This window comes from Siphateles boraxobius, unplaced genomic scaffold (assembly GCF_051911475.1).
Source record: "Siphateles boraxobius isolate OS27281-9 unplaced genomic scaffold, OSU_SipBor_1 41, whole genome shotgun sequence".
Taxonomy (NCBI): Eukaryota; Metazoa; Chordata; class Actinopteri; order Cypriniformes; family Leuciscidae; genus Siphateles; species Siphateles boraxobius.
The window spans coordinates 33,838,757-33,855,091 of NW_027509042.1; the positions used below are offsets into that span (position 1 = coordinate 33,838,757).

Genomic DNA, 16,335 nt, shown 5'->3' on the forward strand with positions numbered 1-16,335 from the left:
GATGCTGCGGAAGCCACATCCTACCCGAAGGGAGGTAACATGGAGAACACACATAAGAACTGGGCAGATGACCGGGCAGTATGACATATGGAATGTCACTGGGGTGGCTCCAGCCTATGACGGGGGAGACTCACCGGACAGTGTCGGCAGAGCAGACTCTGCCAAGGGGAAGACACAGGCTCGCCGTAGGGAGCCGTATAGTGGAAGAATACACATATGGGATCACCATAGGAATCGCAACCTCCTCCGGGGCAGCGCTTGCAGGCTCACCACCTGGTCCCACTAAGGGAGAGGTAGGAAACTTGGGCACATATCCAGGCCGGGGTCTCAGCTCGTGAGAGTAGCCGGCCCGAATTCCAGGGACAACTCGTTGACCGAAAGCGAGCAAGTCCCTACCCTCTAGTAGAGACCAGGTGAGCAGGAGAACTGTTCACAGAATTTTGAACTCACTCAGGGGCGGTCTCTGCAGTGCAGTAGCAACAGATAAGGCCCAAGAGGATAAAGAGGGGCGCAAGGCAATTCCCTTGCTCCCTCAGGAACCTGACGATCAGACATGCTTTCCATGCTTCTGCATCATGATGTGCGTCAAGAAAACAGAGGCAACATCATTTTGAGGGGGGAGGAAACAGCCTACTCCAACCCAACTTGCAGGAAAAAGAGCACTGAATGACCGAACACTCTCAGGATCTCCTCACGGAGAGAAGACTCACTCAACGAATAGGTTCCACTTTTTCTTTGGCGTAAGCACAACTATTTTTTAGGTGGTGCTTGCAGAAGTGATGGTAACTACCAGATGTTCCTGTGGTAGCCACCTGAACCTTTGCGTCCAGTTAGGACCAGCCTGGAATCTCTCCAGGGGCCTGAAAGCGGGTGCCATCATGCTCCGTCCCTGAAGTGTATTCGGGGGAAGTCAGGAGGGCTATCGAAGGGAGCTAGGTCTGGTTGGGCCAATAAGGGGCAACTATCAAGGCCTGCTCCACTCCTGACCTGGCACAATAGGTGCAAGCGGCATGCGTGTGAAGACACAACACTACATGTGAAGACACAACACTACATGTGAAGATCACAGAGATTCAGGAACAACTCTGCTCAACACCTGAGTGTGATAAATTTCACTGAGCTTTCAGGAGCATTTCTGCTCAACATGTGAGTGTGCTGAAAATCACTGAACTTTAGCAGGTACCAAACAACAATGAAACAATGCAAACCACTTCCTTAGAAAGCTCACTGGGGAACGCTTTTCTGTGGAGCCCGGGGCCAATTGAGAGCTAGTGTCTATCCAAGGGTTATCCGATCAGACAGAAAACGCAACTGGCAGAGGGACGAATCCGGAGAGGCAACAGATTTAACTGTGCAGCCCCAAAGTGGTCCCTGCCCAGCTGAACCGCCAGGGGATGGAGTCTCCACTCTCCTGGCCATAGCTGTCGTGAGGCTCGTAGGTGGCACGATTGAGCAGGCCAGAAGAAACAGTGGAATGAAGCGACCTCAGAAGTTTCTAGTCAAGTCAAGTCACCTTTATTTATATAGCGCTTTTACAATACAAATTGTTTCAAAGCAGCTTTACAGAGATAACAGGAAAGTAAAGTTGTAATAGTATTGTTAAATTCAAAATTAAATGTTAAATGTCCCCAACTAAGCAAGCCAAAAGCCAATGGCGAATGAAGGCGAAAAAAAAAAAACTCAACACCTGACTCCAAGAAGGAGGTGACGGGCGAGTTGTGGCTTGCGAAGGAAGCTTAGCGCAATGGTCGAAATGCTCAGACCAGTACCAGCTCGCTGAGCAGCAGTGGCTCAAAGTGAGGTGAACTGCAACAACTCAAGGCACGAATGCCAATGCAGTCAGAGGTCGCCCAGGCCTCCGTTAAAGCATGCCCTTTGTACATGACCCCCTCAGACGGTGTTAGTGGACCTCGTTCTAAGAGCGGTTTGGCCCGAAGAAACGAAAGGTCTGTCACGGGCTGAGGGTTTGGCGGCAGGCCGGGGTGATCTGTTGTCACACAGGGCATGCCGCTCTGCCACGGTCACCTCGGGACTCGATCATGAAGCTAGTGTTGAAGCGGTCTTCATATGAAGGAAGCCAAACGGCTGCATTTGCCATATGCCACAGGATCCTCTGAAAGTTATTTCAGTGGGGACCCTTTCTCACTTCTACATAGCACCAGCTGAACAAACTCTTCTTGAAGAGAAGTGTTGGACCGAGTCCTTCTCCAAACTGAAAAAGAGATACTCAGCCCGTGGGCGAGATTACTCTTTCCCAGTTGACGTGAAGACCCAACTGGCTGTGGAGCACTCAAAGGGTAGGACCTTGTACTGATATTTTGCACCTTCAAACGCAAGAAAACAGAATGGTCTGGGGAGCGGAAGGATAGAGATCTGAAGTACTGTCCTTCAGGTCAAACGCTGCAGGCCACCTTGGGGACAGAGCATTTGAAAATGCATCTGTGTTAGCAACTTGAACGGAGACTTTCGAAAAAGGGCCCGTTTCAATTGACACAGGTTCAAGATGGCCATGACCCACCACATTTCTAGGGTACAATGAAGTACAGGTTTGTAGAAACCGGTCTTGATATCGGCTGGAGGAAGAGGCTACATCGCGTCCTTCGCCAGTAGGACTGAGACGTGTGCACACAGGACAGGAACAGTGCTCAACACATAGGTGTGATGAATATCACTAATCTTAGGAGCATTTTATCTCAACACCTAGGTATGATAAATATCACTGAGCCAAGGCGGAAGCCAAGCGAAATGAATCGCAAGCCGAGTCTGTTGGTACAGTTTGGCCATCTGGACTGGTTGGGAAGTATCTTTTTGGCTTCTACGAACCAGGCCAGGGACCAGGGAACCACAGACGTATCTGAGGTGGGGCAGCGAGGTGGGGAACAGGGACCCGGCTCGGAAGGCCCGGATGCGGCGCGAAGCAGGGTCTGAGTGTGGTGCACGACTCTTACCTGTCTCCACGAGACGACCAGGGATGCGTGAGAAGGCGGATGACCGGGTCCTCGAACCCCCCTCGGAATAGGGGGTTCAAGGCTTTAGAGGGTCACACACCGCCGACAAGCCCTCTTGGGGCCCAGGAAGGGAGAAATTGCTCTTCCTTTGAATATGTGGGTGCCGCTAGCTCCGCTTTTTTGGGAACCAGTGGGCGGAACAAAGACACAAACACAAAAACTTCACTCAGTCCTCTTAAGAAGTGAAGGGAGTGGTCGTGACCATCCCCAAGAGCATTCCTCTATCCCTGGGTGGCCCGCCTCAGGTTTAAAGCTTTCACTGTTGCTTGCCACCTGGCTTGGCAGCGCCTGAAGAGGGTGAGGCGGCCCTTTTGTGGCCGGCTCCACGCTGAGACCTGGATGGAGGCTGCTGCTACGGTCCAGCGGGAACAGACGCAGTTGCAGGCGGGTGCCCTCGGCGACGAGCGGACGGAGGATCTGCCAACGACGGCCGGATGGAGGCAGCAGCAGGTCGTCTGGGCAGGATGTGCTGGATGGCCTCCGTCTGCTTCTGGGCGGCTGAGAACTGCTGGGCAAATTTCTCAACCGCGTCGCCGAACAGTAGAGCTTAGATTCTCTGCCCGAGCCCGAACTTGACCCGACCCGGGCCGATATTTCCCGTCACTATCTTCGGGCCGGGCTGGGCCGGGCTGGGCCTTTGATCTAGAGACGTGCACTCCCAAATCAAAAGAGTGCGGTGTGGGACTAGATTTGATGGCCGAGTGCGAGTGCGAGCGCGGGCGTGGGCGGTTATGCACTCACTCTGTGTGTGCGGGTTGCGGGAGAGTAAAACGATTCGCGGGACTCCGGCAAACTATAAGTATCTATGAATAAAACAAAATATAATAACTAATACATTTTTATTCATCTGTTGCAGAAAAGCAACAAGAACAACTAAAACAAAATATAAATGATTTATAGGCCAGAGTTTCTTTTTATAACATGTTTGCAGCGATGTATCTAATCACAGACATATGTGTTGATTTCTTGAACGCAATGGCCAATCAGAAGCATTTAAGATACCCTCACTGCTCAAAACAGACTTTTTGTTCAGAGCTGAATTCTGTATGCTGCCAAATCCTCTAATTATAACAAACAAAGTGTATATATTATGAAAGATTCATTGTGCAGTCAGCATCATTGATAATAACAGAGATGTGTGAGATCGCGATGAACTGATGTCAGCTTTTTAGGAATTATTAAGGGAGCGCACTTTGCGCGCATTCAGTCATGCCAAACCATGAACGCAGCAGCCTGCTTGCTTTTATGTTATAACAGTGGTTTGTGTGTTGATGCTTTAATAACAAATAATTTATCAGGAGCTTTTATGCTGATGTGTATGATGGCGACACGTATAGGCTAACTTGAAAGTATTTGGAGGTACAGAAAAAAAGTCTATTTGCAGGCTTTTGCGCGCGGGAAAAAGTAACACAGAAAGTAGTTAAGAATGTCAGTTATAACGACCCACGTATTAAAAAATGGTCGGTTTAAATCGGGCTCGGGCTCATAATTACAGTTAATGTGTCGGGCCGAGCCGGGCTTTGACACAACGTGCACGGGCTCGGGTAGGGTCGGGCTTGATTTTTTGGTCCCAATCTAAGTTCGACCGAACAGCCCAACCTGGGAAATGGGAGAGTCCAGGAACCGAACCTTGTCCACTTCTCTCATATCCGCCAGGTTGAGCCAGAGATGGCGCTCCTGGGCCACAAGGGTGGGCATCACCAGACCGATCACGCGAGCGGCAACCTTCGTGCCCCGGAGGGCGAGATTAGTTGCAGTGCGGAGCTCACCCATGAGCTCCCGGTCTGGGCTACCCTCGTTCATGCTCATGAGTGCCTGGGCCTGGTGGACCTGAAGCAAAGCTTTCTTTTGTAAGCCTTGCCCGTGAGAACGGACGAGAACGTACAGGACTTAGATGGGAGACGAGGATCCCCCTTCCATGAGGTAGCGGTCGCTGAACACAGCTGCATCGCAACAGACCGGTCCACTGGAGAGATAGCCTCGTAACCCTTCACCGCTCCCCCGTCAAGGGTAGGGAGGGGGGAGGAGCTACTCAGGCGGTTTTCGAAACGAAAGGCAACTAGTGCGTGCGTCCACTTCCGTATTTATACCCGCGCCGCGGGGGCGGAGTGTGTGATGTAAGTCACGCACGCCAATTTCATTGGCTCGTTCAATAGCACTCGAAGATAACTATACATCATTAAAAAGATATAAGATTCAAGTTTCAGTATTTGACCACTATTGTATTCTGAGAAAGTTATAGTAATAGTTATGTCTTAATTTGTGTCAGGAGTTATGAAATCAAAAAATGAGTCAATACCTTTAATATGAATTATGAGCGTCAGCCGGTCTCAATCAGAAAAAAAAAAACTCTTGTGAGGTCGTTATGACAGCGCTTGACAAAACAACGTCCCTCAGGGCTTTTAACTCAAACATGTGCAGATTTGGAGAAATATTGATATATTCTCATAGGTTTACGTCAGATTTATATAGACAGGAATAATATTTATTGAATTTATACCCAAATGGGCTGATGTAATCATTATGAGCGCTGGATACTCAGATGTACTGTGTTTTCAATCCATACTGGCAGCGTTTTAATCTCATAATTTGTCGTGTATTGATGGTGTGCTAAGCTAACATGCTAGATAGCCCTCAGATGCACCTGCCACCTAGCTGTTATTTTTATGATTTTTTCTAAATAGGAATACTTACTGAAATGTTTATTTTTTCAAGAAGGTCATTTGATACAGTTTCAAATGTGAAGTGAGAACTTTGAAAAAAATAAATTAGTGATTGAAACAGTGTGAATAGACAGTCGTTAGTAATTATAATAAAGACAAAGGAAAACATATTTAGAGCCATAACCTGGCCGGAGAGGTGTGAATGTGTGCAGGGGAGACTGAGACTGAATGGGGCTCGTTTGCACCACAAAACAACAGAGGCAATAGACTGAATAGATGCTTAAAACATGACAATAAACATCATTTTGCATTTTATAGTCTAATCAAAATAGTCATATGACATGATCTTGAAAAACATTTTACTTAATACTGAGTTTTAGACTTGTCATCTTCAGATTTTAAATATAACATGGTCAGACATGTGGTTTTAGCTGCAGTGCATTCATAGATTGATACAATGCCAACTTCAATTTTATTTTCATGAAAATGTTTCATAAAAAAAATTCTAATAAATTTACAAAACTTTGAAGCTATTTTTAACAATTTTTTTCATTATGACAATAATTAATTCTACATTTACAGTAAACTGTCAGGTGTCAGCTTTCAAATGAGATCATACTTGTGCTTGTAGTACAAAGGGTTCATGAACTGTATCTGTTTTAGTTTGGGTATGCCATTTCTGGAGATTTTTCAAAAGTGGGGTTGCAGCTTAACAGGTTAAAGGGTTAGTTCACCCAAAAATTATGTCATTAATGACTCACCCTCATGTCGTTCCAAGCCCGTAAGACCTCCGTTCATCTTCGGAACACAGTTTAAGATATTTTAGATTCAGTCCGAGAGCTTTTTGTCCCTCCATTGAAAATCTATGTATGGTATACTGTCCTTGTCCAGAAAGGCAATAAAGACATCATCAAAGTAGTCCACGTGACCTCAGGGGGTTAGTTAGAATTTTTTGAAGCATCGAAAATACATTTGGTTCCAAAAATAACAAAAACGATGACTTTATTCAGCATTGTATTCTCTTCCGGTCACTCAAAGGTGATCAGGTCCAGGACCACCTGGACCACCTGGGCCCCAGGGTCCAGTAACAGAATTGATAGAATCGGGGAATAAAGGGGTGGAGTGTGTGCAGGGTCCAATGGGCCCATCAGGTCCAGAGGGCCCACTAGGTCCAAAGGGCTCAAAGGGGGAGCCAGTGAGTAACATAAACTTCCTTTGACAGGGAATTACTTTTAAAATTAATAATAGTTGACTGTCAGTGTCTGTTAAAAACAGAATACAATTGATAGTTTAAGAACACAGTCTAAACATAATTTTTATGTTTTATAGGGTAAACCAGGAGAGAATGGCAAACTTGTGAGTTTTCTGGACAAACATTTCTGGTCTGTGTTTGAATATATACTAAGACTCTTAATTAATTCATCATTCTCCTTTGGTCATACTATTCAGGGCTCCGAAGGACCTCAAGGTTTTCAAGGACTACCTGGTTCTATAGGACCTAAAGGGCAAAAGGTGGTTTGCAAAAATCAGATTTTTTTATTATTATTCATTTTTATGAATTATGTTATAATAACCTTATTACACATTATAACTTAAAACAGGAGTGTGCAAACTATGTGGGTCTGTGGTGGACAGTTTAGCTAAAAGTAAAGAAATGTATAATATCTCTATCACATGCAGCCATTGAGGCATAATTAGTCAATAATCTTGGAGGTAAAAAAAAATGTTGATTTTGGTAAAACACGACTGAACAAATAAAACCAAGAAAATTATTTTTTCACTGCAGTCTTTGCATGGACCAATAAAAAAACATTTAGTGTTTTTTGTAACTGTAGGGACAGAAAGGGGAAGGACATCAAGGCCCTAGAGGTCCACCTGGGCCACCTGGACCTCCTGGACCCTCAATTTCAGACAGGACTGTGAGTATGAATACTGCTATTGTAGGTATGTGTGCTTGGACTTAAAATGTGCATACAACCAAATGATCCATTGAATGCTTTGTTGGAAAAATGCACTCTTACCATATGTGAATTTCTCCTTTAAGTTTTATCATATAACCACTAGGTGCAGCTCTAAGCATATTTTTGTATTCTGGTTGTTTTCCACATGCAGAGAAAGAGTTGTGCATGTTGTTCAACACGCAGTAAAGTGTGACAGTTTTTATTCTGTGCGTTTTTACTAAAAGTATAAGTGCTCCGAGTATTTTATTAAAAACCAACAGTTCACACATTTGCACAATTAATGAAAAAGCTCTCTTCTGAACCAAAGAGCTGAGTTGTGTCCCAAATGACGCATATCCACTATGTGCTTATGTACATATGTACTCAATCTTGTGCTCTCATTTGTCTTTCACCTAACCTACTGATTGAATTCATAGCAGAGAAACACAAGTGTTGTTCACCAACATTTTGGTAGTGACACAAAGAAACAGACAACAAAGGGATGTGAACATTGTTGTTGTTTTTTTATTTTGTTTTAAAAGCTTTGTTTTCTTGAGTTTCCTTTTACTGAAAATAAGCAAACATTTTTACACAGAATACCATGAAACCCGATGAATGAGCTAAACCAAATGTGTTTTATACTGTAATGTTTTCTCTTTAGACATTTGGGGATATGGAGGGTTCTGGATTGCAGGTATGTTTTAGCAATCAGCTAATCTAACCCTAGATATTATTGGATATTATAAATATATATTATTATCAATAATAGTAGAAGTAGGCTAATTATGGTATGGTTAAGGTGCATGTCTTCAAATTTGTCTCAGATCATATTGTAACCATGATGGCAAAAAGTTATTATATGCTTTCAAGATGCTGTATCTTGGCAACACATGCCCTTTCTAAACTATTTCAATATGGTGACAGCACCACCTATTGGTCAAAAGTCATAGAGGAGAGCGGGGCACAACCTAACGCTTTTTGAATTTCTCAGTTTGTGTAAATCTACTTAGGGTTCAGTGTATTTATTTTTTTCCACATTCATTTCACACATGTCTGCCTCAAATATGTGGCTTTGTTTCATTAATAAAGTGCATACTTTTTTCTTTATTGAGATATAGGTGATAGGTGGGGCACATTGTAAAACGACCAGATGACAGCTTTACACTTTATTTCGATAGTCACTTTAGACATTCTACTAACTATAAGTAACTTTTCAACTACATGTCAACTAACTCTCATTAGAGTATTAGTAGAGTGCAGTAGACTGTCAGTAGTGTCACGGTACACACACGAGAAACGATAGATCCAATTGCAGTGTTTTATTATAGGGTAATCCGTACTCACAACCAGTCCAGGCAAGGTCAAAAATCCAATAAGGCAATCCAAAAACAAGAAACGGGCAGATACAGACTTTGGAAGTGTGGTGACATAAAACAAGGACTCCGTGACAATGACTGAACAGACAGGGTATAAATACACAGATACTAACAGGGTGAGTGAAAACAGCTGCGTGCGATAATCAATGATGAGACAGACAAGGATTGTGGGGAATGCAGTTCCTAAAGTGAATGACACCGTGGGGGAAGAGGACCTCTAGTGGATACCCAGGGAACACCAACCAGACACTGTGACAGTAGACTGTTAGGTTATGGTTAGGTGTTAGGGTTCGGGTTAGGAGAACAAGTTGACTTGTAGTTGCTAAGTTACTTATAGTCAGTAGAATATCTATTGGGGGACCAACAAAATAAAGTGTCAGCAGATATTAAGCAGACAGTCTACTTATACTCTAATAATACTCTAATGACAGTTAGTTGACATGTAGCTGCAAAGTTACTTATAGTTAGTAGAATGTCTAAAGTGGACTATCGAAATAAAGTGTTCTGATCTAATAAAAAATATCTACATGACAAACTAAAATATTTTGTCAATAAAATACAATTATTCTCTTTTTTCATATAAAACTGAATTTTTTTAATAATTCAGAATTAATTAATTTTTTAGTTTGACAATGAACACAATGCAAAACAGAGCTATAGAGAGCATTGGTCAAAACAATACTGGCAAACTTATTCAGACATTCAGAAAAACACAGAACTGAAAAAAAAACTCCCCTCCCTCCACTCACAGCTCTTACAGAACAGGAGATAAATAGACGAGCCAGTACAAATGCTGTACATTTCTTTAAATTATATTTTCTAAATGTTCAGGTTCTTCCTCTCAGCCTTTGTATGATTTTTCCCCATGGTTTCTCAACAGAAATCCATAAAAATGAATTATGCCAATTATATCGGTAAATGTATAGAATGGCATAGTTCTAATAGCGAGGCACATTGTAACGCAGTGTTACAAAGTACACTATCTGCACAACTGGAATTTAAACCTGGTTAGTATCTGCTGCTAGTTAGTGAATCAATTATCTAAACTGCTAAATAACAGACTGGAGATTTAAATAACATCGGATTTGTCTCATTTTAAAGCTCCAGTCCATAACATTTGTGGGTTAAAAATGATCCAGAATAAATTTTTGAGCAATAACCAGCCAGTGTTTAAAACGACCTGCTTGCCTTAGCTCGATTCAAAACGATAAGCTTTTAATAATGTTTTTAATTCCAGTGGTACTGGTGGATTTCAGCGGGAAATTCGAGCATGTCTTTGCGTCATTACGTCACATCTGTACAGAAGGTGAAAAGAAGGTGTCTCGGCTAGTAGGCTATATTGCATGTGAGGATGTTGGAGGTGAAGAATTATAGCCTTTTCTCACAGCACTTGATATAATTAAACGTATTAATTTGATGGCGGATCCAGAAAAGTTCAAACGACAATCATAAGTGACAACTGATTCACCCATTGTAAAACGCAAAAGAGAGACTGCAACCGGGCCCATGAGAAAAACATGGATAAATATTTAAAGGGCATTAAATGTAGTCACACAATGCTGATGTTGTTAGTATTAACAATTTGAGATGTAGGGAAGGGAGAGGACAGGGTCGGCTTACGGAGTCGGTGGGTGTTTTATTGAAACTCAAAGATAACAAACAAACAGTCACGCCCACAGCGCTGAGGCATATAACTCGGTCCACTACAATCAGTGCTGCTCCAATTCGTTCTGGCACCCTCTCTGGGCTTTCTCCTTGGCAGTCTCTCTATAGACACACTTTCGTTGTTTATTTGGACTCACACGATATCCGCGTCTCTCTCCTCTTGGTCTTGTTTCCTAGCCGGCTTTTATCCAGTCTCTCCACGCCAATTACTGAAACAAGACACAGGTGTTTTTCATTCACACTTAACCCACTTACGCTCCAAGCCCCCTGTCCGACACGTCAGTCTGTAACAAGAAGGGGAGAGAAAAATCAGGAAAATGCAATAGTGGTCCGCCACATACAGCAGCCTTAACTTGGGTGAAGGCCTGCTGACACTGCTCTGTCCACTGGACCGGCTCTGGTGCTTCCTTTTTAGTGAGATCAGTCAGCGGGCTGGCGAGGTCCGAATAATTAGGCCCCAGGAACTGTCTCACCTCCTTTCTTGGGTCTCGGGCAAGTTGCAACGGCTGCGGTCTTATCAATTTGGGGACGCACCTGCCCGTGACCCAAGTGGAAACCTCTACACGCCCAACTGCACACTTCTTTGGGTTGGCCGTCAGCCCAGCCAGTCTCAGCACTCTCAGGACAGCACGCACATGCTCCATATGACGCTGCGAGTCGTTACTATAGATGACGATGTGGCATATGCAGCATGGGGCTGGAGAATTTGGTCCATGAGACCAATATAATATAATATTATAATATTATAATATTGGTATAATATAATATAACCCCGAAATACCCAAGCGGAAATTTAACGAATTGGTGTAATCCAAACGGAGTTGTAAAGGCTGTCTTTTCTTTGGATAAAGGTGATTAGGGGATCTGCCAGTACCCTTTAGTCAAGTCCAGTGTTGAATAAAAACGAGCGGTGCCCAGCCGATCAAGCAGTTAGTCAATCCGTGGCATTGGATAGGCGTCGAACTTCGACACAACGTTAACCTTGCGGTAATCCGCACAGAAACGAACCGAGCTGTCGGTTTTACGCACTAAAACTATCGGGCTAGCCCAATTACTGTGGGATTCTTCTATTACCTCCATCTTGAGCATCTAAATTCTGTCAAAATCAAATTCGGCCTGCAACCTGGCTACGTCAGTAATCTGGGACGGTGAAAGATGATCTCCTCCCGGGGGCAACACGAGTAATTTAATTTTAATATTCACCTCTGACCCGAGATCTTCTTCCGCACTAATCACCGTCGCCAGCATCACTGACTCTGCCTCACTTCATTTTTTAAAGGAGGTTGAGGTGGTAAATTTGGAACTTGATGTAGGGAGCAATACAAGGACTTTATCTTCCGGTGAAAATTCTCTCAGTCTGGTTCCACTATTGTATAACTGGGTCTGTCTGTCTTGAGCCTGTAACAAATTCTCCATTGAAAGCCGCCCCAAACTGTGGAGTATTGTTCTCAGGTCCAGGACATACTGAATTTCGTTACGACTCTCCGAAGGTCCTTCCTTCCAAGTTTTCTTTAGGACGTCCAGCACGCCGCGGGGCTGACGTCCATAAAGGAGCTTGAAGGGGAAAACCCTGTGGAGGCTTGCGGGACCTCACGCACATTAAACAAAAGGGGTTCCAACCACTTGTCCCAATTTTTGATAAGTCCGCAACACTGTTAGCTGAGATACTGCGGAGCGCCACTGCCTCGGGAAAACGTGTTGCATACTCCACTATCACTACTGCAAAACGATGTCCGCGTGCCGATCGTTCTAATGGCCCGATGAGGTCCTTCGCAATTCTTTCGAAGGGGACCTGCATTAGAGGAAGAGGGTGCAACGGCGCTTTTGGGGCGGCCGGCGGATTTACCAGCTGACATTAACGACAAGCCGTGCACCACCTGCGCACGTTCTTGTGAATGCCTGGCCAAAAGAATCGGGCCATGAGATGTTTAGTGTCGTTATTTGCCCTAAATGTCCCCCCATGGGATTACAATGAGCCATCTGGAAAAGCACTTCCCGACGACCTTTTGGAACTAACAACTAGGTTGTAATTTGCTTTGTCTGAGTGTCTTGTGTCACTCGATTCAACCTGTCTTTAATAATCGAAAAATAAAGATAGGTGAGCAGACGGTCCGGTTGGAGAGGCTGACCGTTGATAGTACGGACCTGTTCAAACGCATGTTTTAACGACTCATCCTGAGACTGCTCCAGGGGAAAATGATTACGCTCCGAGAGAATCTGTCTCTCGATTGCGCTCTGTTCCCCTGAATCCAGTCCCGGAAGTCCCAGTTCAGCCTCTCCCATCCGCACGACCGCCCCCTTACTATGCTATTTCTTTACACAAGAGACATCCGCACATAATACCCCCAATAATTCACTGAAAGACAGCCAATTAGTTCCCAGAATCAGCGGATGTCGGAGGTTCGGGTTAACTGCCATCTCTGTACTATGCTTTTGACCGCTAAATTTAATCATAGCCGACAGGATATTTCACCATGTCCCCGTGTACACACCTTACCCGAACCATGCGGCTTATATCCAATGCCTCTGGTTGAATCAGGATTTGGTGGATCAAGGTTTGGTTACATCCTGAATCCACCAGAGCCTGATAGATACCCCGCTTAATACTCACAGGTATTTGGTACCGGCCAGCCTGATCGTGGGCAGCCTGCTGGACATCTGGGACCCGGATCATTGTTCCCACATCGATCATGGGACATGTTGTGGCAAAAATCCTGTTAAACATCATCACTGCGTAAGAGACACTCAGAGTCAAATTAATAAAAAGATAAGTATTTATTTTTGCAAGAATAGGTTCAGTCTAGTACACAGAAGTTACGCTGCGCAAGAGAGTGACACCCCACACGAAGATACGAGACAGCCTTTATACTCTTTTCAAGGTTCCTCCTCACCCGCTGTACCTTTCACCCACCCAGATAAGGTCCTTACTGATGTTCAGTTTCTACTTAAAGACACAAACTGGTACTGAAATAAACTGACCGTCCCTAAGGTCAGAGGTCGTGTCCCATATGTTCCTGAAAAGTCACGCACAAGCACGTACACACATATACTTGTATACATTGAATAGGTTCTTTCTCTTATAAATAGTCCCCCTAAATAGTCATTGTGCGAGGAAGTGTGAGGACGCTGGCGCAACTCTGGCTGCTGCTTCTCCTTCAGCGCGTTAAGTTGTTTATTTTATGGTGCTGTTGATTGGTTTTATCGGCTGATGTTACCCGCTGCTAATATGCGGCCTTGCTGGTTTGTATTTGTTTTTATACTGGCATTTTTTGGAGTTTACGGCAAAATTTATTTCGACCTCCCGGACTGCACTATGCTGAAATACTCTGCCATGGAACTTTTACAGCTTGGTCATCTTGCGCCCCCTGCGACTGGTGTTTGGGAAAAACTGCGATCGCTACAAATTCTCCGTCGGCCAAAATACGGAATTTGCATTCAAGCGGAGCCGGTATTAACTCAGTTTGGTCACAAAGGCGTTTGGATCGCCGCCATTCACCTATCCGTCATGTCTGCCCTGCTAACTTCTCCTACCTCCAGAAGTCTTCTGCATCCAGCTGTGGTGTCCGCCTTGACACAATCAGGTTTGCACATCTGAACACTCGCTCTATAAATAATAAAGCAGCTATACTCTGTGACATTGTTTTGGACAAAAAACTGGACTTTTTCTGCCTGTGTGAAACGTGGCATCAGCCAAATGACTATTTCAATCTAAATATGCGTGCTCTGGGACAGACCCAGACCGGTGGGTTACGGCAAATCCTGGACTTGCGCATGCTGAACCGCTCCCTTCACAGGATGCCGTTCAAGATGCTCACCGCCAAACGCGTTTTCGAATGCATACGGCCCCAGGATTGGTTTGCAGCGATCGACCTGAAGGACGCCTAGGCTAGCCCTGTCTCCTCGCATCTTCACGAAGGTCGTCGAGGCTGCCCTTGTTCCCCTTCGGGAACACGGGGTTCGCATCCTGAGTTATATCGACGACTGGCTGATCCTAGCTCACTCTCGAGATCAGGTTTGCGAACACAGGGACCTAGTGCTTTTCTCGGTATGGACATCGACTCGGTCGCCATGTCCGCACAGCTTACGAGCGAGCGCGCGCAGTCACTGCTGACTTGCCTGAGACAATTCAAGGGCAGGAGTGCGGTTCCACTGAAACTCTTTCAGAGGCTCCTGGGGCATATGGCATCTGCAGCCGCGGTCACGCCGCTCGGATTGCTTCATATGAGACCGCTTCAGCTTTGGCTTCGCGACCGAGTCCCGAGGTGGGCATGGCAACACGGCACGCTCCGAGTACCAGTTACTCCGACCTGCCGTCAGTTCTTCACCCCGTGGTCGAACCTCAGTTTTCTCAGGGCAGGTGTCCCCCTGGAACAAGCTTCCCGGCATGTTGTTGTCTCAACAGATGCCTCCACCACGGGCTGGGGCGCCATGTGCAATGGACATGCTGCTGCGGGTTCCTGGACAGGACCCGAGCGGCTATGGCATGTCAATTGCCTAGAGTTGTTGGCAGTACGCCTTGCCCTGCACCGCTTCCGGGCGCTGCTTAGGGGTCAACACGTACTAGTCCGATCAGACAATACCGCCACTGTAGCTTACATCAACCGTCAAGGTTGTCTACGCTCGCGCCGTATCTCACAACTCGCCCGCCACCTCCTCCTATGGAGTCAGAAGCATCTGAGGTCGCTTCGAGCCATTTTCATTCCCGGAGCGCTGAACTGTGCAGCCGACGAGCTCTCACGGCTTCAGCCACTCCCTGGAGAATGGCGACTCCATCCCCAGTCGGTCCAGCTGATTTGGGACCAGTTCGGGGACGCACAGATAGATCTGTTTGCCTCCCACGACTCGACCCATTGCGCCCAGTTTTATTCCCTGACCGAGGGCACGCTCGGCACGGATGCTCTAGCGCACAGCTGGCCGCAGGGCCGCAAGTATGCGTTTCCCCCAGTGAGCCTTCTTGTGCAGACCTTGCGCAAGGTCAGGGAGGACGAGGAGCAGGTCATCCTGGTTGCCCCTTACTGGCCCAACCGGACCTGGTTCCCCGAACTAGTACTCCTAGCGACAGCACCTCTCTGCCCGATCCCTCTGAGGAAGAACCTTCTTTCTCAGGGACGGGGCACCCTATGGCACCCTATGGGCACTCCCAACCACGATGGCATCTGTTGCCGCTTCTTGCGCTTGGCCCCGGTAATGGCTGCTTGCAGCTATATTTATTATTATTATTATTATTATTATTATTCCGACTGGGCGTCTATGGCAGCCCATAGAACCGTTTCCAGGGAAGTTGTTTTGGTTTGACATTCTAATATAGGACAGTCCCAACATTAAATGCACCAATTTTGGTGTCTCTAACTCATTCCCTCTAGCGCCTACACCTGTCCAAAGTTTCACTTTTATTATGCTAATAACTTTTGAACCGTAAGGCCTATCAACAAAATTATTTTTCCCTCTGATTCCAGAGCTTATGACGATTCGAATGCACCCTATGTCGTCATTTTCTGTCATAAAAATATGGCAGCCATTTTGAATTGTTCAAAAAACCTACTTTTTCGAACTCGTCCTAGACGGTTTGTCCGATTTTCACCAAAATCGCACCAGATCATCTTCAGACAGTGGGGACAAAAAGTGATGGAATTCAAGTTGATTCGTCAAACGGTTTTTGATAAACACACAACATTTTTTTACG

General features: G+C 45.4%; 1 protein-coding gene across 1 annotated transcript in view; it reads left to right on the top strand.

Annotated features, from left to right (window-relative positions):
* col18a1b (collagen type XVIII alpha 1 chain b) overlaps window positions 1-16,335 on the top strand; it is a 160,412-nt gene that overhangs the window by 54,533 nt on the left and 89,544 nt on the right. The window contains exons 6-11 of the mRNA XM_077199910.1: window positions 3,294-3,474; window positions 6,718-6,866; window positions 7,001-7,027; window positions 7,121-7,183; window positions 7,507-7,590; window positions 8,273-8,305. Of these exons, the coding sequence (XP_077056025.1) occupies window positions 3,294-3,474; window positions 6,718-6,866; window positions 7,001-7,027; window positions 7,121-7,183; window positions 7,507-7,590; window positions 8,273-8,305 (537 nt within the window). The remainder of the gene's footprint in view (window positions 1-3,293; window positions 3,475-6,717; window positions 6,867-7,000; window positions 7,028-7,120; window positions 7,184-7,506; window positions 7,591-8,272; window positions 8,306-16,335) is intronic.